General features: G+C 39.1%; 1 protein-coding gene across 36 annotated transcripts in view; it reads left to right on the top strand.

The window, feature by feature from the left end:
* adgrl2a (adhesion G protein-coupled receptor L2a) overlaps positions 1-24,103 on the top strand; it is a 149,833-nt gene that overhangs the window by 75,521 nt on the left and 50,209 nt on the right. For 23 of the 36 annotated variants that reach the window (XM_055004635.1, XM_035958382.2, XM_035958381.2 and 20 more), the window contains exons 4-7: positions 15,043-15,152; positions 16,638-16,697; positions 21,153-21,167; positions 22,280-23,080. In XM_055004635.1, the coding sequence (XP_054860610.1) occupies positions 15,043-15,152; positions 16,638-16,697; positions 21,153-21,167; positions 22,280-23,080 (986 nt within the window). The remainder of the gene's footprint in view (positions 1-15,042; positions 15,153-16,637; positions 16,698-21,152; positions 21,168-22,279; positions 23,081-24,103) is intronic. The other 13 variants (XM_035958359.2, XM_023292706.3, XM_035958364.2 and 10 more) reach the window with 2 other exon arrangements.

Below are 24,103 nucleotides of genomic sequence, written 5' to 3'. Positions count from 1 at the left end.
TCCAAATTAGTCACTTTCTCCCACTCTGCTCCATGGTACACCCCCGAACTCCACCGCATGAAAGCCCATAAACGACAGCTGGAACGTCTTGTCAAGAAAACAAACCTGACAGTTCACCGTCAAGCCTACTCCGACTTCCTCCAACAATACAAAGACGCCCTGAAATCTGCACGGTCCACTTTCTACTCTGACCTGATCAATACCAGCTCCAACAACCCCAAGTCCCTCTTCTCAACTGTCAATAAACTCCTTGCCCCCCCGGACACCGTCTCAAACTCGTTCACCACTGACAAGTGCAACCTATTCCTCTCTTTTTTCCATAACAAAATCATCTCCATCCACAGCAGCCTTGTCACCTCTCCCACCTCACTTGATCCCCCCTCTCCTCCACCAAACCCTCTGAACTTTCCCCCCCTGGCCCACTTCTCGCCCGTTTCCCCCCTGGACCTGCCCAAATTCATCACTGGAACTAAAAACTCCACATCCTGCCTGGACCCCATCCCCACTGACCTCCTCAAAAACTGCCTCCCTGTTATCTCCCCCCTCATCTCTAACATCATCAACACTTCCCTCAGTACTGGCTGTGTCCCCTCACCCCTCAAGCTCGCCTCTGTCTCCCCCATCCTCAAAAAACCTGGTTTGGATCCAACCTCCCCTCACAACTTCCGGCCCATCTCCAACCTCCCCTTCTTATCCAAAACATTAGAACGTGTCGTCGCTGCCCAGTTGAAAACTCATCTCACCTCCAACAACCTGTATGAAACCTTTCAATCCGGATTCCGCTCTCATCACAGCACTGAAACTGCTCTCCTCAAGGTCACCAACGATCTCCTCCTCTCCTCAGACTCTGGACAAGTCACCATCCTCATTCTTCTCGACCTCTCTGCAGCATTTGACACAATCAATCACTCCATCCTCCTGTCCCGCCTTCAATCCTCCATTAACATCACCGGCACCGCCCTCACCTGGTTCACATCATATCTCACAAATCGACAACAATTCATCAAGGTCAACAACTGCACATCCGCCACCGCCCCCCTGTCCCATGGTGTCCCTCAAGGATCGGTCCTTGGCCCCCTCCTCTTTATCCTGTACCTCCTCCCCCTCGGCAACATCATCCGCCGCCACAACCTACACTTCCATTGCTACGCCGACGATATCCAACTCTACATCTCCACCAACACCACCGCCACCACCACCCTCCCCTCTCTCTCCAGCTGCTTGGCCGACATTAAATCCTGGATGAGGAAAAATTTTCTCCTGCTAAACTGCGACAAGACTGATCTCATCTTTATTGGACCTAAATCACTCACACCATTTCCCCACCCCCCCATTACCATTGATAACACCACCCTATCTCCTTCTGCTCACATCCGCAACCTCGGTGTGATATTTGACAGCAACCTCACTTTTGAACCCCACATTAATCAGATCACCAAAACTGCCTATTTCCATCTCCGCAACATCGCCCGTCTCCGCCCCTTCCTCTCCTTCTCAGCCGCTGAAACCCTCATTCATGCCTTCGTCACTTCCCGCCTTGACTACTGCAATAGCATTCTCTTCGGCTCCACCTCCAAAGTTCTCAATAAACTTCAACTCATTCAAAACTCTGCTGCCCGACTCCTCACCCGAACCTGTTCTCACGACCATATCACCCCCGTCCTGCAGAACCTCCATTGGCTCCCCATTTCACACCGCATCCAGTACAAACTGCTTCTCCTCACCTTCAAGTCCATCCATAATCTTGCCCCCTCTTACCTTACCGATTTGCTCCTCCCCTACACCCCCCCCAGGAATCTCCGCTCCTCCCACACAAACCTCCTTTCCATCCCGCACAGGACCAGCCGGCGACATTGGGGGGACAGAGCCTTCGCCATTGCCGCCCCCACACTCTGGAACTCACTCCCCCATGCCCTCCGTGACTGCACCAACCTCACCACATTTAAATCCCTTTTAAAGACTCACCTTTTTAGATCTGCTTTCCTTAAGTGATTCTGTATTATATCTTGAACTTGTTTTACTATCTATTGATTTTAATTAACAGTTTTGTTTTATCTTATTGTATTTTATGTACAGCGTCTTTGAGTTTTTGGAAAAGCGCTTTATAAATAAAATTTATTATTATTATTTGAATGTATTAGACAACTGTGGGCAATGTAGCCAATAAAACCTTGATTTGTCAGCTATTATATTCATAAACAGTTTCTAGTTTGAGCTCTTGGTAATCTTGTTATGTCATGTATTACAATATAAAATCGTATGCATCACGGTTAGACATGTTGTCCGTGCGACCTCCTTCTGTCAACGTTCAAGGTGCTTTAAACAACATTGAGAACTGCTCCGTGTCAAACTGGAGCATCAGCATGTCAGACTGGAACAAACTGGTGTGTTGGCAGCACGATCCTCCTCCCTTCGTGTTTCATTCACAGCCAGGGAGGTTGAGTACATGAGAGACAGCGAAAAGTACCGCAGCCACAAGTACTGCTGTAGTTAACGTTGTCTTTACTAACTCTGCTCCGGTTCATGTGTGTCGGTTTCACTGTAAAGCACTGAAAAGAAGTCACAAATGGTGACAAAGAGAGTAACAAAACAGGAGATATTCTTCTATTTCAGACTATTTGGCAGAATACTATCACAACAAACATGGCAGTTGTTTAAAATATGTCCTGCCTCTCCTCACAAAAAAGAATCATCTGCTTGTAACAGCAAAACCAGGAAACCTCTGAGTAGAGATGCAAATTTGGATCAATCAGTCACACAGATTGGGTGTAGTGGACATTGGTCGCTATACTAATAGCCACCGGACATGTATTAAAAGAGTAGTAGCATGTATAAAAGCTCAGTTAGACATGCCACTAGATTATAGGAATGATGTGACTCTTGTAAAACACATGAGCATCATAGTAGTCTTTGTCATGGTGCTCATTGCTAGCTAAACCAAACAGATCACAAACATGTAGCCTTTGTTGCAGCAATATCTTACATACATGTGCATTTGGACAATAAGAACACCATCCTAGCTCACCTCTGTTCACACTGAATATGCTAGCTCTGCCCAGCAGGCATTAAGCATCACAGTAGTCTTTGTCATGGTGCTCGTTGCTAGCTAAACCGAACAGGTCACAAACATGTGGCATTGGTCATTGGAATAGTTCACGTACATGTGCATTTGGACTATAGGAATGCCGTCCTAGCTCACCTCAGTTAATATTGAATATGCTAGCTATGCTCCAGAGGCATTAAGTGTCACAGAAGTCTTTGTCATGGTGCCCGTTCCTCGCTAAATCAAATAGGTCACAAAAATGTGGCCTTGGTTGCTGGAAGAGCTGAGGTACATGTGCATTTGGACTATAGGAACATTGTCCTAGCTCACCTCATTTCACACTGACTATGGTAGCTCTGCTGCAGAGGCATTAAGTGTCACAGCAGTCTTTGTCATGGTGCCCACTGCTAGCTAGACCCCTATGATGCTCTCTACTTGCCAATATGAACTGTAGTCTGAGTGACGCATCCTCTGGTCTCTACAGCATTAAACAGTAAGAGCCACCTCGTGGAACAACCAGGTACTACAGCTTTTTGGTTAACGACGTCTAACATCACTACTAACTGGCTCTAAAGCATCACACTCTACTTGTTGTAACTTTGAATAAAGTTCTTGCAAGACGTTCTTCACCGCTGTTGAAATTTTCAGGTTTTATCATACAATAGCATGGAATTAACATAGATTTAATTTTTGGAATTCCGTTCCTACAGCGCGACTTAACTCGATTTTCACCGTAAGTCGGAACTCACATGCCATGATGTATGTGGCGTACAACCAATGAAAGTAAACAAAACCGTCTTCCTCATATAGCATCACATATTCGTCTGCTCCGCTTGCCAACTAGTTCCTGCGTGAAATTTGTTTTAACATTGCGAACACCGTACATTGGAATGATGGAACAAGACTTTCTTAATAACTTTATGGGAGATGGCGACGTAACCACGAAACGCCGTAGGTCTAGGACGTCGTAAACCGAGGACCTGGTGTATCTGCAAAAAAGAATCTTGACCTAAAGTGACCTAAATGATCCACAACTACAAAATACAGAATATCTGAGTGATTGAGTATCATCTCATCCCAGCTTTGGCTAGGTGGGGATGTTTCTGCACCATCTTCGCTTATCTGCAGTTTTTCCTCCATCTTTCTTTTGCTCTTCCTGATTGCATTAAGACCTGGAGTCTGACTGGGTCACTCCAGGACGTCAGCGTCGTTGCTTTTAATCCATTTCTGTGCAGCTCCGTCGTCTTGTAAAGGTCACAGTAGTATTCCCATTGACTCTGGTGACACGGCGATATACCTTTTCTAGTTTAAAAATCAATACGCTCAATGGAGACGGACGGATGTGGGACAGACGGCCATCCCCCCTCCTGACTCTTTAAGAGACTGGAATCCCTCCGTTGAGCACCGTTGGCAGTAAATATGGCATAAACACAAGCATATGACAGTAATTAGGAGTTAGAGCGACGTCTTATCCGGATATTGGGTCAGACCTCCAGTTTAAGGCGGGATGCTAATGGTTAATTTCTAATGACCTATTTCCTGAAACGTTTATTGGGCCACCCCCTCGGAAAACGCTCTAAATATACTGATACTGGAGGTGATTATGCTCATAACGTGTGTAGTCGATGCATATGTGTGTGGTTTTGTGTGCCGCTCACAACGGATTGTTTCTTTAGCTGCCATTCCGTGGCCCTGGAAATGATTTAATTTTTCAGTGGCCTGTCTGCTATCAACAGGCTTGCCTCTTGAGAGAGATGTCTGCCTTGATAATTGTGCCATGAACCTCATCAGCATTTCAGATGAAATGGAGCTAGACGGGTCACTTTGAGTTTAAGAGACGCTAATTTGATTGAAATTCAAACTGGGAGCACCAGGAAGTAGATTGTGCCTTTTGCTGTAATGTGCTCCCCTCACTCATGTCGCTTTTCTCCTCCAGTTACACAGCGATTGTTTTCGCTGCTGCTGCTGTTTTTTTTCTTTTTTATTGTGAATTACAAATGGCTGCTTAGGATTCCTGCGTATTGAGGGATAGAAAATTGGAGCCGAGCAATTTGGGAGTCAGAAATTAAGGAGCGTCTTCCCATTAGTCTAAACTGGACGGGTCACATGATGGAGACGAGAAACTTCAGACGGATGATAAGTGGAAAAGACTTCTGTGGTTTTAAACAGTTTAAAAGAAAAGAATTTAAAGGTATAAGTCTATTTACGCATAGGTTTTTGGTAAGCATGAATGTAATTAATGTGATTTAAGTCATTTTGTGGAATTTTCCCATATTTTGTATTTTGAAAATACACAAAAAAATCAATAAAATTGCAACAACCAACTGTGAATTTACGTATCAAAAGTAAAATAGCTAAACTAAATATAGAAGATTTTTATGTAAAGCTGCATATAAAAACTGAAAATTAGCATTTTATTAAGCAATTTAAACATTAAAAAGACAAAATGAATAAATGCATGTACTCGTAAATTTGTTATTTTAAGCCTGATTATTTGTAATATTGCATTATTTGACCATATTTATAGGTAATTTTGCTGTTTTTACACATGTAAATGTGTAAAATTTCAAGTAATTATTAAATTACTCTTGGTATTACCTCAAATTAGGAGTAAATTCTTGCAATTAGATGCTGAATTATTAGTTTTTTGACAATATTTTTGATTTTTTTTCAAGATTTTTGACCTTAAACCTCAAATCCTAAAAATCAGCTAATAATAAAAGCACTTTCCTGAAGTAAAAAACTTGATTTATTTGTATTGTACCATTATTTTACCATATATTATATTGTTTTTACACACAGTGATTTACTTCATTAAACATTAAAAAGACAAAATGAATAAATACATGTGCTCTCCTGTAAATTTAAGGATAAAAGCTGGATTTTCAATGTGGAACATTGCCGTATTTATGGCTTTTTACAATATTTATTTGGTGCCATTCGTACTTTTTTTTGTTTTTTGCTTTTTTACAGTGGTTTGCTTGGAACTACAAAATAAAGTACAGATTGTTTGCCTCGGTATCCCAACCATACATGATGTTTTTGATATAATCGCTAATTTTTTGCTTGATCAGTATTTGGTTTTTGAACAAAAGTTGGAAAAAATGTTATGCTTCTGTGAGTAGAAAACACAAACAACCAGTTTAAAGTAAGTTTTCTGATATTTGATAATCAAGAAATTGTAACCAAACACAGAAAAAACTTGTCTTGGCATTTCTGTAGCGCAATTTCTGTTACTAATTGGCAGATAATGTCAGGTTTGTGCTAAACAGCATCAGTCCAAATGTCTGCTACACTATAACTTGTCCATTTGAGTTAAAATAAAGGAGGTATATGAATAAAATATTCTGAGCTGAGCCTGTGGTGTTGTACAAAGCAGAATTGATTAAAGCGAGGATTTGTAGGGAAAAAAAATTTAAGAAATATACTGTTTTCTGCTTTTTTCATCTTTTTATATCTTGTGATATACAAATAAATAAACGTGTTTTGTTCCAAAGCAGTTAGCTGCATGTATGTAAGCCCCACTGGAAACAGCGGAAATGACTCTCCTATGTGTTTGTTTAGGCGTCCCAATGGCAGCTGAGGTCGACGGCCTGAACTGGTCCAGACTGGTCTGAACCGGTCCAAACTGGTCTGAACCGGTCCAAACTGGTCTGAACCAGTCCAAACCGGTCAGCGCTCTGAGTCGTGTGGTTTCTTCAGATTCCTGCTGGGTTTATTGTCGAACTTTGTGGTTTAGATGTCGTCGGATCAGCAAAGTAGGGGACTTCTGACAGTGGAAATCTCTTCACATCCTCCTCATGTTTCTGTAGATTTGACTTCATGTTGTTGTCTTTGAGGTTTTAGTCCAAACTGGGTTGATTCAGCCAACATCTCGACATTTGTATAATAAAAGTCTTCCGACCAACACACTGTATGGTCTCAGAAACACCTCCTGATATATTTGTTCCTGGAAATGCGGCAGTTTTCTCATGTGAGGCAATTTATTATTCAATTAGCGCGTTATCTTCACGTGGATTTATTCCTGCAACGTGCTTTATAGTGACAGCGAGAAAGGTTAAATTGCGGCATCGGGAGCGCTATCAGTTACACCTTGTTGGCGTCTCACCGCAGCTCCTCCACCGCTGTCAGCAGGGAGTGCTCATTTTTTAAGAGAGATTTGCATCAAATCCTCGCAGCGTCTTCTATGACACTCTAATTGTACTGATGTCTGCCTCTTTCAAAAGGTCAGAGATGCGATGGGATTACATGTGGAATACTTCAGTGTGATTAACAGGCCGCTGGGAGAAACGGAGGCAATCATGGTGGAAACAGAGCTTCATCCTGCGCTTAAATGGAGTTTCACTTCCACAAAAATGTGTCTTGCCTCTAATTCTTGATATTCTGCAGCTATTTTGATGATTGTATTTTTCTAAACAAATCACAAATCTTTCAACCCTCCCGTTAGGAACAACAAAGTGTCATGTTTAACCCTTAGACCAGCTGTCCCCAACAATTTTTCGGCATCCACGGACCGGTTTAATGTCAGACAATATTTTCACGAACCAGCCTTTAAGGTGTGATGGATAAATACATCAAAATTAAATGATACGACCGGCATAAAAACTGTGATATTTTCTAAATATAATAAACATAAATCCACTACATACTCGTATGCAACTTTATTAGCATCAAGAGTGAGACATAGACGTATGGAATGGAGAGAATCCGGTCATTTTTCAGAATAAAACATCATTCAGATTCAAGTGATAAATAAAACAGAAATAATCTTTATTTATTATATAAAGCTATTTATTCTTTTTCTGTGGCCTGGTACTGTACCACGGCCCTTGGAATCATAAGTGGGTCAAAAATTACCCGATGAGGTTGTTTTTGCAATATGTTTGTTTCATTTTCTGATATCATTCCACTTCAATTTTTAAGTTACATTTTATACTTTTAAAGAAAATCTAATATTTGTATTACTAAGAGGTGATGCAAGAAATAATGGAAAAATGTCAACAGAATGGACGTTGACATTCTTCTATTGCTGTTCTGTGTAATGTTCTTCTTTTTCAATAATCAAAATGTTCAAAATCTTTTATGAAATGAAAAATAAACATATTTCAAACATGAAATCATTCTTGTGTGAACAAAAATATGATCAAAACAAAAATACAAGTGATTATTCTTAACCAAAATGACAAAAATTGGCATAGAAACACATTGATTCTTATATGGGTCATTTTTGAGCCACTTCTGGAAGAGTGTAGGGTCCAGTCACTGGAGCATCTGGGGGTTAATTATCTAAAAGTGTCAGAAACCAAACAATCCCAGTAAACATTGTTTATATCTCATTGTTAACTCCATTATTAATCATTTCTGTTAATATTTGATGCAGTGGTGTTTCTAACCTCTAACAGATCATGGTTCAATGAGGACAAGTCACTCGTTTTTCATAAAAAAATGCAGTTAAACCTTGTTTTAATGTATGTTGGAAAAACCTACATATAAAATACAGTAGTTTTACATGACATTGTTTTTTTTTTTAAAGAATTTATTTCACGTTTTGAATTTTTCTTCTTTTCATGGAGTTGATAAAAAAAACACAAGACACCTCTTCTGTTCAGGGTGCAAATATGTGAATGATTTTCATTTTATATGTTGATTACACTTGTTAAGCCAAGCAGAATAAATTTCAATCCAAAAAAATGGTTCATTTTTAGATGTTTTTTTTTTTTTTTAATTTTTAAATAGTTGACCCTTTTTTATTCCATATTTAGATTTTTTAAATACACAAAAATGTCAATAAAATTGCAAAAACAGACTGTGAATTTACATGTTGAATGTAAAATAGCTAAACTAAACTAAATATAGAAGATTTTTATGTAAATCACATGTAAAAACTCATATTACATTTGATATGATGGAAAATTAGCAATTTATAATTATAATCAGAATTATTTGTTTATTTGACGGTAGTCTGGAAATTCTTCAAAGGGAACTGTTATTTTTAGTAATTTATTATAAAAGATCTCAGTAAGCAAGATTTTTATGTAAAAACTCATATCAAGCTTGATACGGTTCCAAACTTAACAGTATATTCTTGCAACTAGAAAACAAATAAGTAGTTTACCAACAGTATTTTGTATATTTTAAGTAAAATTCTAAGACCTTAGCAATTTTAAACAGTTTAAAAGTCAAGAATTTGAAGGTATAAATCTATTTACACATATGTTTCCGGTAAACATGGATGTAATTATGGTGATTCAAGTCATTTTGTGGAATTTTTCCATATTTAGTATTTTTAAATTGCACAAAAATGCCAATAAAATTGCAAAAACAGACTGTGAATTTAGATGTTGAATGTAAAATAGCGAAACTGAAGTAAATATAGAAGGTTTTTGTATAAAGTCACATGTAAAAACTCGTATTACATTTAAAATGGGTCAATTTGACCGGAAACATAACAGCAGGGTTATTAGTTGAAAACCAGTGGCTGTTTCTGCTGCAGATTTTTCGATAAAGCGCACTGGAAACGTGTATTTTTCTCGTTTTTGAGCTGGCAACCTTCAGTAAAACATGTCACGAAGCTGTTAAACACAAAGTGAGTGCATCTCCTCACGCAGATGGCTTTGTATATCTGCCTTGATTAAACAGAAACTAAAACAGAAGGATCACCAAACTATTAGATAATACCCCCGCTGAAAAGGATTCCAACGATTCTCCAAAAAAAAAGCTCCTTCTCCAAACGGTTAATTACTCTTTCTCTTTATTACGAGACGGGATAAATTAGTATTCTTTGCACTTTTGCTTCTGTCAAATCCAGCACAGCAATCAAGGTATTTATAGAAGAAGAATGTTTCACTCTGGAGGAAAGTGGAGAAAAGATTCCTTTGACTTAATATTCATTATGTACATGATTAATTACTATATAGCCTCAGACTATCAAAAGATAGTCAGAGATATCATATTTTACATGTATTTAATTAGTGTGCACTCTGAGACCTGTGCCCCGGCAAACCCGAACGCTGAACTTTTTTACGGGAGGAATTTCAATTACGCGCTCCCTCTCAAAATGAGGGCCAGGACTGTGCATGGGAGAAGTCATTAGGGCTTTTTCAACTGGTCTCAGGAGATGCCCGAGGTTTCACAGATGAGACGGGAATCAGAGTCGCACAATCCCATAGATCAGGGCGCCGCTGCTCCACCGCGCTGAAATTAGGGCGATATATCAGCCACCGCTCTCAACACTTATGTCAACATTGTTTCAGGAGAAATATGAGGTTTTTTCAGCCCTTATGTCCTGTTGTTTAATACGTTCGCCTGAGTGATGACGGCAGCTGCACGTCTCGTTAGTGTCACAAATTTTATTTTCCATATCATTCTGTTTCATGTGGCCAACGTAAACCTTGAATATTTTAATATTTTGCAGCCTCAACGTGAGGTATGAACTTTTATTTTTGCATTTTTTAACAATATCTTTGGAAATATTCAAATTTAATGATAAAAGATGCTAAGATAAATGTTTATATCTTATGAACATTTATTAACTTTGAATATTTTAATAAGCCTCACCATAAGATACAGACATTTATTTTTGCATCTTTTTAACAATAACTTTAAATATTTTGCAGCCACAACATTAAATATGAACACTTATTTTTGCATTTTAAACGATAACTGACTATTTTAGTATTTTGCAGCGTCAGCATGAGATATAGACATTTATTTTTTTGCATTTTTTAACAATAACTTTGAATATTTTCAAGTATTTTCATTTATTTTTGCAGTTTACACAGTATCTTTGAATATTTAAATATTTTGCAGCCTCATCATAAGATACAAACATTTATCTTTGCATTTGTTATCAATAACTGAATATTTTGCAGCCACAACGTGAAATATGAACATTTATTTTTGCATTTTTTAAACAATAATTTGGAATATTTTGTCACCAGAAAATAAGATATGAGCATTTATTTGTAATTTTTAACAATAGCTTTGAATATTTTGCAAATAAAACGTAAAATATGAACTTTTAAAAAAAAAAATCTTAACAGTCACCTTGAAAAGTAGAATATATTGCAGCCACAACATTAGATATGAACATTTATTTTTGCATTAGTAGCTTTAAGTGTTAAATTTTTTTCCAGCCAGAACATGAAATTGGAACATTTATTTTTGCATTTTAAATATTACCTTTGAATATTTTAATATTTTGCAGCCAGAATGTGAGATACTAACATTTATTTTTGTATTTTTTTAAACAATAATTTTGAATACTTTAATATTTTGCAGCCAGAACATGAGATATAAACATTTATTTTTGCATTTTTTGACAATAACTTTAAATATTTTGCGGCCACAACATTAAATATGAACATTTATCTTTTCTTATGTCCTGTTGTTTAATACGTTTTCCTGAATAATGATGGCCGCTCTACGTCTCATTAGTGTCACAGGTTTTATTTTTGATATCATTCTGTTTCATGCGGCCAACATAAACCCTCTAGCCGGATAAAACATGGCGGTTTATGGGATATGATCTGCTTATGCATGAGCAGAGGAGACGCAGTCATCAAAGTGACCATGTGATTTATGGAAGGGGCTGCACATTGGTGAAATATTAACTGCAAAAAACAAGCAGCGTATTATTGTCCCAGCATGAGACGCGCCTTTTTAATTCCAAAACAGTAATTCATTTCCACGAGAAGAATGTGCTGATATTTTCATCCGTTATGCACGTGGAGGTCATTAATAAAGAGAGACGCCCCCCTGAGATCGTCACTGAACACAGATGTGGACATAAATGTGTGTTTATGTCATTAGGTGGCTCTGTGACATAATGGACTGTTCTAGAAAGAAAGAAAAAGACAAAGAAAGGAGGAAAAAGCCCTTTTGGTTTAAACTTAGTAGATTCTTGCAAGTAGAAACAACAGTATTTTGTATTTTTTTTGTAAAATTCTACATTAAAATAAGCCACAGGAGAAACTTCAGATGGATAATAAATGGAAAAGACCTCAGTGGTTTTAAACGCTGGTTCACTTTCACAGCTTTGTATTTAAACTTGAAGTTTATTTGCACGTATTCGTCTCAAGTGAAATATGAACGTACTTGAAGTCATTCATCCACTACAAAAATGTCGCCCTATTTTTGAAATGCAAAGAAAATATCAGTAAATTACAAACATAAACTGAATTTACATGTCTAATTTAAAATTCCGAAACTAAACATTTAAATATTTTATGTAAAATGATTTTGGTAGATAATTGGTTTGGAGCATTTTTAAAGTCTTCTTAAATGTGAATATTTACAAGTTTCCTTCCTCCTTTGTTTAAGTTTCTGGACATGTTTTTAAAATGATTATTTTTGCACTAAAACTCGTGTAAATTCCTGATCTGCCGCTAAAATCTTCTTGTTTTCAATCTGGAACCCAAACAGCACCAATTCCCGGCCTCCTTCCGTCTCCTCACCGCCGAGCTGCCTGATATTATATTAATAAGGTTTGGACACAGAGCAGTGATTACCTCTGCAGACCAAAAGCACAGGCAAAACCCAAAGCACAGTACAATACAAGCAGTAATACATTTTCCAATGATCTGCTGAAAATGGGCGCACTGGTCTGTGGTAAGAAACAAATATTATCTCTGGTCGCTGCTAAATCAGCAGAACACACTTATTGATCGGGCTGCTCGCATCGCCGATAGAATTTTAAGTCCCTTCGGCTGAACCGCTCGGGGTATTGATGTCATTATCGTGATGTGAGAGCTGCCAGAGGGTGGTCACCTGCAGATCCCAGACCTCCGAGCTTCGTCTGCTCTCCAGATGTTAAACGCAGAGATCCAAATTAACTTCTGACACCGCGGCCGAGATGAACAACTAAACGTGTAAATGTGAAATGTGATTGTTTTCTTTGTGAGAGAAGCTCCCAGATCACGTCTGCTCTTATTCATCTTAGTTCAGGTTCCACATTCAGCCTAGTTTGATCTCCAGTGACCAGTAAAATCACAGCATAATAACCACAGAAATAACCACAACTCCACATGTTTCCTTTGTTTTAGTGCAAAAAATGTACGTTCTGAAAATGTTTACATTTAAGGAATTATCTTTTTACAAAACACCATGAACAACCTGAAATTTCTTAATAAAATAAATTCAATTCAATTCAATTTCAATAACATTCAGCTTCAGTTTATCATTTTGACGTTACAACTTCTAGATCACGGAGTGTCTACAAATTAACACAACATTTAGTCATCTGGAACTGAATGATATAGTATTTTAGTTTTTTACAAAATGAGAAAAGTCAGACATATGAATAATATGAATAATTGAATAATATAATATTTCGTTGTTTTTGGTCTTCGTGGGTTCAGAATTTCCGAGGCTGCGGTGATAATTAATGAGACCTTTGATGGCATTTGGGCTCCTCGTCTCGCTGCTCAGCATGGCGACCCGTTCAAGCAGCAGCCGGCTCCAATCAATAAGTCGGGACATTTGAGGTTGTTTACCCCGAGCACAATCCTGCCCCACCAAACAGCGAGGCGGGGGGTAAATTCCAAGATCGCATGAGGTCCCCCCAACATGTACCAGGCTTGATCTGTTTCCGCTGATATTTGTTGTCATAAATCCTGCTGATTTCATTTCAAATTTCACTTTCTTCACAGAGCAGCTGTACAGAATGCTTGGATCTGATTCAAACTTTCAAAACAGACTCTGAAAAGTTAGAATTGACTCAGTTCTGACCAGGAAAAATGATTTAGCATTTTTAGCAGGAGAAAAAACACTGAAGAGGATTTCTTGGATTCTTTCTTGGCACATATGGAATAATGGAGAGCATAAAGACGTATGAGCTCAGAGTGAAAAGAAACGCAGCTGGCCATGACTTTACTGCTAGCAGAGTAAATAGCATCGCTATGTGATAACAAAGTCCATTTAGTTCTTTGAATCAGAATCAGGTTTTATTGCCAAGGAAGTTTCAGTAGATCACAGTAAACAGCAACATTTAGATTAAAAGGCAACGCCAGTCGCAGGTGTTTGATGCAGAATTTGAATATTTTGCAGCCACAGCATTAAATTTGAACATTTAAATTTTTGCATTTTTAACAATAACTTTGAATATTTTGCAGCCAGAACGTGAAATCTAAACATTTATTTTTGCATTTATAACAACTTTGAATCTTGTAATATTTTGCTGCATCAACACGGGTTTTTAACATTTATTTTTGCATTTTTAACAATAACTTTGAATATTTTCAAAATTATTGTTCGAAAAATGCTAAAATAAATGTTTATATCTAATGAACATTTATTAACTTTGAATATTTTAATATTTTGCAGCCAGAACATGAGATATGAGCATTTATTATTTTCTTTTTTTAAGCAATAATTTTAAATATTTTTAAATAATTATTAAAGTTATTGCTTAAAGAAATTATTAAAAAAAAAAAAAAAAAAAAAAAAAAAAAAAAAATATATATATATATATATATATATATATATATATATATATATATATATATATATATATATATCTTATGAACATTCATTAACTTTGAATATTTTGATATTTTGCTGCTTCAACATGAGATATAAATATTTGTTTTTTAATTTTTTAATCATACATTTAAATATTTTGCAGCCAGAAAATGAGATATGAACATTAATTTTTGCATTTTTTTTATTAAAAATTGTAATTATATAGCAGGTCAAAAAAAGAAAACAAGGATACCACTGAACAACATTAAGCTGGTCAGCCCAAACGCAGGGAGAAATAGAGTTAAACATTGTGAAAGATTTACAAAATGAATGAAAAAAGAACCACATATGCCACATCTGAGTCCGACAAAAGAGGATTAATAGAAAGTGAAGCCCAACAGTAATAAATAAAATAATAATAAAATATTTTCAGAGACTCTGTGCTGCTTCTACAGAGTGTATTTTTTTTTTTTGTTATTTAGTGTGTTTGAGAAGGCTAGCATCATTTATGGTTTCTTCTCTCTGCTTTCTCTTCTCAGATGCAACAATCGGACCCAGTGCATCGTGATCACGGGTTCGGACGTCTTCCCCGACCCCTGCCCAGGAACCTACAAGTACCTGGAGGTCCAGTATGAGTGTGTGCCCTACAGTAAGTACCACGCTTCTGCTGTGGTCAGTTAAAACCTCTTCCTCCTCCTGTTTCCCTCCTCCACACCTTCCCATCCTCAGTCCCTTCTCCTCTCTGTCTCTTCTTCTTCTTCTTCTGTGTTTTTACACCACTTCCTGTCCCATTTCTTCCCTCACCTTGTCCGGACGGTTCTGCAAACATCCTCCCAGCACCCTTTCTCCTTCCATCCATGTCGCACCGAGAACTTCTCCATGACCTGTAACACCTTTTTGGTCCTCTTCTTCTTCTTCTTCTTCTTCTTCTTCTTCTTCTTCTTCTTCTTCTTCTTCTTCTTCTTCTGCACTCCCCTTATTATTGCTGTGCTCACCGTGTTTCCAGCCTGGTTATGAGGGTAGCAGAATAGAGGGGAGGGCAGAGGAAGTCATGAGATAGATCCACCGCTCAAGTCTTAGCAGGCCACCTTGATGGCTTAATATACGTTCAGACAACAGGTGCTGGAGAACGCTAACAGCTGTTTCATTATGTAAGCGAGCAGAATGGCTCCAGCTCAACAAGGTAGTATTTCATCCAAAGAGATAGTGTTAACATTTCGCCCGTTCCTTGGATGTTGAAATATTCATCGCCATTCAGCTTCCAAACAATCTTTAGATTGCCCTTTGTATTAAAATTCCCCTTTGTCCTTTAAGCTGCCATGTTCAATTGCAATTTGTGAAGGAAATTCCCCCGCGTAACCTTTCCAGACTGATTAATGACGAAGATTTAGATGAATTGCCGAAATCACTAATCAGGTGGAACTGAAATAATTAGAGCAGGAGTGATGGGACGATAGTGTTTGGCAGCTCACATGAGTATTTTCTACCCTGATGTCTTTAGATGTGTTTCAGTTGTGAGATTGAATTGCAGAGTCTAAATAAATAATGCACCTTTATTCTACAGTTCTCTCCATCTCTATTTAACACGTCTGTTCTACATTGCTCATTACCAGCATACCTGTCGAAGCTGTTCCCCTTAGTGTTGAATCCGAATGCATTAGTGAGCATCATTAGATGGTGGAACTCATTACAACCTAAAGGTTAACCTCTCTGAGGCTTTGAGGACCTGTAATTAAAAATGGAATAAGCCATAATGGGTATTTGAGTCCGACTTACCGAGCAAAGACAAATCCTGTAGCTTTTACCTTAAACTGCTTGTGTTTGTGCTGCTTTTCTTTTGTTTTTTATTTCTTTACCTGCCTTATAGTTAAGCAAAGTATTGATCCTATGTCTTGCTGTGTTACCTCAGACCTTAATAGCAGGATTAGCCTCAAGGTGCACTCATGTCCACCCACTGTTAGGATTGTCTTTTGCCTCCGTCTTGCACCAATAAAGCAGTCGAGACGGCTGTAGTTCGGTGGAAAAATAAAAGTTCTGCCCAAGGACTCTCAGCCTCAGTGCACACAGGTCCTCATTTCACTCTAAGTCGGTTTCAAACATGCATGTCTGTAGCCCCATCTTTTTGCTTCTCAAGGTCCATGCCCAACCAGAATAGGACCAAGAACACAGAATGTTTCCTATCGCAACTGCCCCGGTAAGTGTTTAGTGTTCTCCCCGTCTGATTCAGTCCACACCAGCCCAGTCCAGCCTTTTCCTGCTCAAGCCCTGCTGTAAAACTGTGATAGAGTTTGATTTTAGAGACCCCGTTTTGTTGCTTCCCTTTTACGAATCCTGCGTCTCCTCTTCCCCCCCTCTGAATGTTACGCCGATCCCCCACATGTGTTTGTAGTGTCAGAATAAAGCAGAGGAGCAGAGATCTCGCTGCCGTAGAAAAGCCCTTCACTGCCGTTTTCTAGTGTTCAGCCGGAGTAGATCACACGCCAAGATCTGTGATTAAAAAACATTTCAGCGCTCCAGGAGCTTAGGATCCAGTGGATTTGCCGGAACACAAGACTTGGGAAGATGTTTTGCAAGAAAACGTATTAAATCCGCCGTTAATCCGATCAGCGACGGGGCCACAGACAGCGTCATCGTTTTCGACCAGCTCCTCAAAGTCCAACCAAATTTAAACACAACTTTAACCGTTTTTTTGGTGTTGTTGTTTTTTGTTTTGTTTTGTTTTTTCCGCCACCGACTGAATGTATTTAATTCATTCATTCTATTGTCCGAGAATTTGCATGATCACACGAGCAATTTGGGCTTTTTTTTCCCCACTTCTGTGCAACAAGTTGCCTCCATTTCCACCATTTTCATCCTTTTGGCTTTCTAATTTGGTTCCTGTCATGAACTGCCCTCATTAGCAGCACTATCTTCATATTCCAGCCAAGGATGTAAATTTTTGCCTTCACCTGGCACCGAGTCCTCCTCTGAATTGGCTCCAGTAATTGCTTGAATCAAGCAACATAAAAGCCAAGATGTTTCTTTATTAAGGCTGTTCCATGCGGGCTATTTTGAAACGGAGGAGAGAAAAAAAAGTACCTTGTAAAAGTGTCGAGTCGTGCCAGTGGGCATAAACAGTCCTCACTGCTAATGTTTTCATTTTCATCACATGCTAATGCCGGTAAATCCTCAGCTCCATGTGACAGTGATGGCCAGATTATGAAAATGAGTGAAAAAAAATAAATGTATAACAGCACAAGTGTTGGATCCCCTTCGGTGATTTGTTCAGTCCGTCCCCCGTTATTTATTCAGTGTTGATGTCTTAATTTAATTCAACACCTGACAGCAGTTATTATTAACGGTCATCATAGTTTAATTAGTGGTAGTTGGTAGAAAGCAGGCATTTTTTATTTTATTTTTTTGAATAAATGCTGGATAAAGTTTGGGGTTTAATGTGGGCTGGGATGTCTCATGTTTGTTCTGCTGTTGCTGTTTAAAACCTGACTGACTCTCTTCCCTTCCCCCTGTGCAATCTGCAGGAAACCTCCTCGGCTTTCTGACTCACTCTCTTCATCCACTGACCGATTTCTGATCACACTGATAGCTGATTTTCTATTTTTACATTTCCACTGACGTCATCAGGTCTTCTGTCATTGTGTTTCTCCTTTTCTTTCCAGATTTCCTCCTTCACGCCATCATCTTCCTCTGTCCTCCGCTCGCCTCCTCTGGCCGAGGCGGCTTCTCAGAAAACTGTTGTTAATTTGTTTGCCTCCCGTCCATATTTGATCTCTCGGTTAGGTGCGACACACTCGAGTTTCTCCAGCAGAACATCCTTCTGAATCTCTAGTTTTTCTTTTGCACCACTGAAGCCTCGGTCAGACTCAAACGTTTCTGACAGATTCAAATTCTGATGTGAACTAAGTGCAGCAGGAGGGTTTCAAGAAATCTCATTTACGATTGCTCACATCATCCCGTGGTGAAAAAAAATGTACATGTTGAGAAAGACTCAGTCAGAAACCAGTAAAAGTCTGCAAGAACTGACATATGCAGTCTGTATAAGTAGTAATAAGTACTATGTATTGTTAAGAATAAATCTCAAAATATATGACAGAAGAATACCATTTTTCATGCAAACAGGAAAAAAATAGCTCAAATGCTATTTGATAAACGGTGGTTTTGTAATTATATTGCACATAGAAGAGTCAATGAAGGCAAATCTTCAGCCTCAACATGATTTATGAACATTTATTTTTGCATTTTCAACAATAACTTTGAATATTTTGCAGCCAGAACATGAAATATTAACATTTATTTTTGCATTTTAAACAAGAACTTTGAATATTTTAATATTGTGCAGCCTCAACATAAGATATGGACATTTATTTTTGCATTTTTTGACAATAACTTTGAATATTTTGAAGCATTGTTAAGAATAACTCTCAAAATCTATGACATCTAACAGCATCATGCATGAATCAGAAGAATCTAATTTTTCATGCAAACAGGACAAAAATAGCTCAAGTGCTATTTGATAAACGGTGGTTTTGTAATTTAATTAAACATAGAAGGGTCACGGGATGCAAATCTTTATTACAACAATGAGTTCATTTGATTTGCGCTTTACTTTGAGTGTTATTTTGCACATTCTTTTTCTTATTTTTCTTAAATATAACACGTGTGAGCTACTGGACACCTTGAATTTCCTCAAAGGGATAAAAAAAGCAGTCTATTTCTGTATATAATCCATCAACAAACACACCAGTTCCTAAACGTTAAAGTCTATATTCTGACCCAGGCTTCAGACTAAGCTGAGAAACGTGTGTTTACTTTGCATTGTTGTAGTTAAAAACACGCAGTGCTAATGCATATGATATTCTGTTTTACATCTTGTGATGTGTTTTACTGACCATAGGCATCTCAGATTAATGGACTGGCTAATGCTTCTTTGCACAGGTGCATTCAGTGCCTTCTTAAAGTGCCGCTCTTGTTGAAAACCAGCGAAAACAACTGTGGAATATGTGTAGAATTAAATGCATCTTTCGGCAGCGAGTGCATGGAAGCTGTATTCATGCATTTTGCTCCAACAATTTGCACTGATTACCTGTTTCCTTGGGGCACAGTTAGCTTGGTTTTTTTCTTTTCTATTCTTTCTGTGTGTATCCAGCTTGATCATTTTAAAAGTGCAAAAGTATGAAAGTATTACACGGAGACTTTTGTAGTTATTAGTCAAGCATTACTTTGTCCGGAATGTTAAATCACATCTTTTTTGTGTTAACATCTATTTCAAGGATGTGTCAAAGAGTTATCTATATTTAACATACATTTTTCTGCAGCAGGAAAAAAAAGCTTTTTAATGGATTTCTGTTTGGTTTGTGGCGGTCGTGGGTGGATTTAAAGAGATAGTTTGAATTTACACAGTAAAGTACATAAATAAAGTCATGCCACACATCACACTTTACTGCTGATGCATCTATTATGTGCCTTTTACTCTATAATATATGCACTAGCATTCAAAGGTTTTGCGTCATTTTATGTTTTCCATGAAAACTTCCACTTTTATTCATGTGCTAACATAACTGCACAAGGGTTTTCTAATCATCAATGAGCCTTTCAACACCATTAGCTAACACAATGTAGCATTAGAACACAGGAGTGATGGTTGCTGGAAATGTTCCTCTGTACCCCTATGGAGATATTCCATTAAAAATCAGCCATTTCCAGCTACAATAGTCATTTACCACATTAACAATGTCTACACTGGATTTATAATTCATTTAATCTTATCTTCATTGGAAAAAAGAGACTTTTCTTTCAACACTAAGGACATTTTTAAGTGACCCCAAACTTTGAACGGTAGTGTACATGAATTAAAGTTGCTCCATATTAGTTAAAGTTGCTCTAAATGAGCTAAACTTGACCTACGCTAACATTCCAAAGTTTGGGGTCACTCAGACAATTTCATGTTTTCCATGAAAACTCCCACTTTTATTCATGTGCTAACATAACTGCACAAGGGTTTTCTAATCAGCAATTAGCCTTTCAACACCTTTAGCTAACACAATGTAGCATTAGAACACAGGAGTGATGGTTGCTATGTAGATATTCCATTAAAAACCAGCCATTTCCAGCAAGAATAGTCATTTACCACATTAACATCATGTTTAGACTGGATTTATCATTCATTTAATGTTATCTTCATTGAAAAAAAACTGCTTTTCTTTCAAAATTAAACACATTTCTAAGTGATTCCAAACTTTTGAATATCAGTGTCTATATTATCTTACTGTATTTATGACTAAACAGACATCCTTCTGTCAGAATCTGGATCTTCTCAAACTAAAATCAAACTTCCTGTAGTTGCGGATGTCTGACGCTGGTGCATCTTAAAGCTCAGAAGTCAAATAAAAGACATTAAAAAACCATCCACCACTGTGCCACAAACCAGTTGATCATGATCACGTCCATTTCTGGTGTTCTAACCGAAACCCTTTTTCTGAGACAGGAGCTCGTCAGCGGCGCGTCACTTCTCTCTTTAATAGGTGTACCCGTCTTTGTCCGTGTCTCATAACATGTTTCTGCATATGTGACCGTAGCAATGACAGTTAATTCATATTAATCTCTTTTTTTCCCCTTGCACCCCTTTCATTCTCTCTTCCAACGCTTAAAATAGAAGTGGAGCAAAAAGGTAAATAACAGACACGACCCAAACCCTAGCTCCTTGTTTTTGTGGCATCTGGTTGTAAATTACCTATTTTCCCATGGTGGCCTCAGACGTTATCGTCAGAAAAAAGAAAAGAAAAAAAAACCCACCCCAAACTGTAATGTTAACGACCGGTGTAGCGCTACAAGGGAAGTGAAAAAAAGACAGCACACAAGCAGCCAAAAGATGTAAATGGGGGTGTGTTGGCTGCAGTCCATAGGGGCATCCTCTTCTCATTCTCCCTGGGTGCTTTTGCTACTCAACAGAATCTCATATTGCCTGGCTTCCAAACCCTTTTCCATAGCATGCCATGGTAACACTGTTTCTTGGCCCTCTTTTCAAGCTATTGCTTTCTACTGTCCCTTCTCTCTCCAAGCCTCCTCTCACTCTTTTCCCCCATTATTCTCACCTGACCACTTGCTGCTCTTTCCTCTTTTGATTCTTACGCCTCAGAGCAACAACCTAAACACCTCCAGAGACCCCTACTGAAAGTTTTTTTTCTCTTAAAACAATCCTAGCGGTCGTGACATTTGCACCGCTTGGTAATGACTAGGCTCTCAGGTCTATACTGTAGAAAAGGTGGTGTAACTGAGACACATCTAAGCGCACACATTTTGCAGACTCCGCTGACTCCTGCTCTCTCATAACCTCTCCCGTCTGTTGCCAAGTGACTTTAGTTGGCTGCATTTTTTCTATTTTTTTTTTCATTTGTTTGTTTTTCGTTCACAGGACCAATTGTTCTGTTAAGTTTCGTTCTGTTTCCCCTCATTTGTGTTCTACTCAACAGTAAATGTCTATGAGGCCAACCTTCCTTTTGTTTCAGACTACTTTACATATATATATGTATATATATTTAAACGTTATGCTTGATAACTTTTCCTTTTTTCTTTCTATGCACAAAACCAAAATCCTTATACTGCTTGTGACTATTGGCTCTAGATGTTAGTTGTGTTTTTTGGCCACTCTTTACTATGTGTTTGTCCCCCAACTCCTATTGGACAACCTGTAAAACAAAATGAAGACATTACAGATGACATTAGAGATTTGACTGTTCAAATTTTAACCCGTTTCTCGTTCTACTCTTCTCCCATTGCTAGTTTTTCTTTGTCCTGGGACTCTGAAAGCTGTCGGTGATCCTTCCTTTCTATTTGAAGCGGAGCAACAAGCCGGCGCCTGGTGCAAAGACCCGCTGCAAGCCGGCGACAAAATCTACTTCATGCCCTGGACTCCTTACAGGACAGACACCCTCATTGAGTACTCCTCCCTGGACGACTTCCAGAACGCCCGGCAGACCATCACCTACAAGCTGCCTCACCGGGTGGACGGGACTGGATTTGTGGTGTATGACGGCGCCGTGTTTTTCAACAAGGAGCGCACCCGCAACATCGTCAAGTTCGACCTGCGGACTCGAATCAAAAGCGGCGAGGCGATCATCAACAACGCCAACTACCACGACACGTCGCCCTACAAGTGGGGAGGCAAGACGGACATCGACCTGGCGGTGGACGAGAACGGCCTGTGGGTGATCTACGCCACGGAGCAGAACAACGGCATGATGGTGATCAGCCAGCTGAACCCGTACACGCTGCGCTTTGAGGCGACCTGGGACACGGCCTACGACAAGCGCTCGGCCTCCAACGCCTTCATGATTTGTGGAGTACTGTACGTGGTGCGCTCCACCTACGAGGACAACGAAAGCGAGGTCAGCAAGAGCCTGATCGATTACATTTACAATACCAAACAGAACCGTGGGGAATACGTTGACATCCACTTTCCCAACCAGTACCAGTACATCGCGGCTGTGGATTACAATCCGCGAGACAACCAGCTGTATGTGTGGAATAACTTTTACATCCTGCGGTACAATCTGGAGTTCGGCCCGCCAGATCCAGCGCATGGTAAGAAGCCCCGATCGCTCCCACCGCAGACAATAATACTAAATTGCATTGCTGAGATTGTGATTTTTAGATGCTGTCAAGTGCATTTTGATATTCCTTCGGTATTCCACATCTATGTATCAAGTGTCACAGCTGACTGATTTTTAATTTAGAATCTAATATGTGCTAGATATGTTATGGGAAGCTTTGGAGTGGAGGAAAGCATCTCGGGGGTGAAGTGAGCGGGGCTCTGTGGTAAACAACACCTCGAAGCCAGTTACCATATCATAAGGGATCGGTATCTGGGGGATTTGGGGAGGTTTACCATCCGGGCGTTCCCTGAGTCCCTGGTGCTAAGGCCCTAGGGATCTCTGCTAGCATATCCTTTTTTCAAAGTGGGTAAGGCAGAGAGAGAGAGAGAGATATACTCTCACCTCTGGAAACATACGTGCCTGGACAGGTGCAAAGTCTGGCCTGGGGCAAGGTTAGATCATTCCCCCAGTGATGCTGAAACTCCAAATCTCCATCGGCTATTAAAAACTGGAGGAAGAAAAAGAAGAAACTCTTCACACTCTGTAGCCGCAGCGTGAGGATTCACGGTTCTGCGTACGAAAGATGTTCGACACGAGGGAGAAGGATCAATCATCCAGGGTCACGTCAGCAACCTATGTTTTTAATTTAGCTGTCAAGAGCCGAGCGGAGGCTAGCCGAGGCCTGCGCTAGTCCTTACACTGAGAATATAATAACAGTAATTATCCTAATCCCCTCCACACCCAGAGTCCTAAGTCCACGTAATGCTCAACGCAGTCAGCGATGAGCCACGGAGGTCAAGCAACTTTTCCACAGATTATCCGAGAGCTCAATATTTATTAATGTGTTCGTTCGTCCACTTTGGTATTGATAGGACGTGGGCCAGGGCTGCTAAATTGGGTTCAGCCAGTGGAACAGCATCAGTCTAGCCAGACTAAGGCAAGTATTACTGTGACAAAGACTGCAGTCCAGGTCTGAAAGCAGGAGTTATATGCAGAGGTTTCACTGAGCAGA

Source organism: Amphiprion ocellaris, chromosome 2, assembly GCF_022539595.1.
Source record: "Amphiprion ocellaris isolate individual 3 ecotype Okinawa chromosome 2, ASM2253959v1, whole genome shotgun sequence".
NCBI classification, from domain to species: Eukaryota; Metazoa; Chordata; class Actinopteri; family Pomacentridae; genus Amphiprion; species Amphiprion ocellaris.
This window is presented reverse-complemented; position numbering and strand designations above follow the sequence as displayed.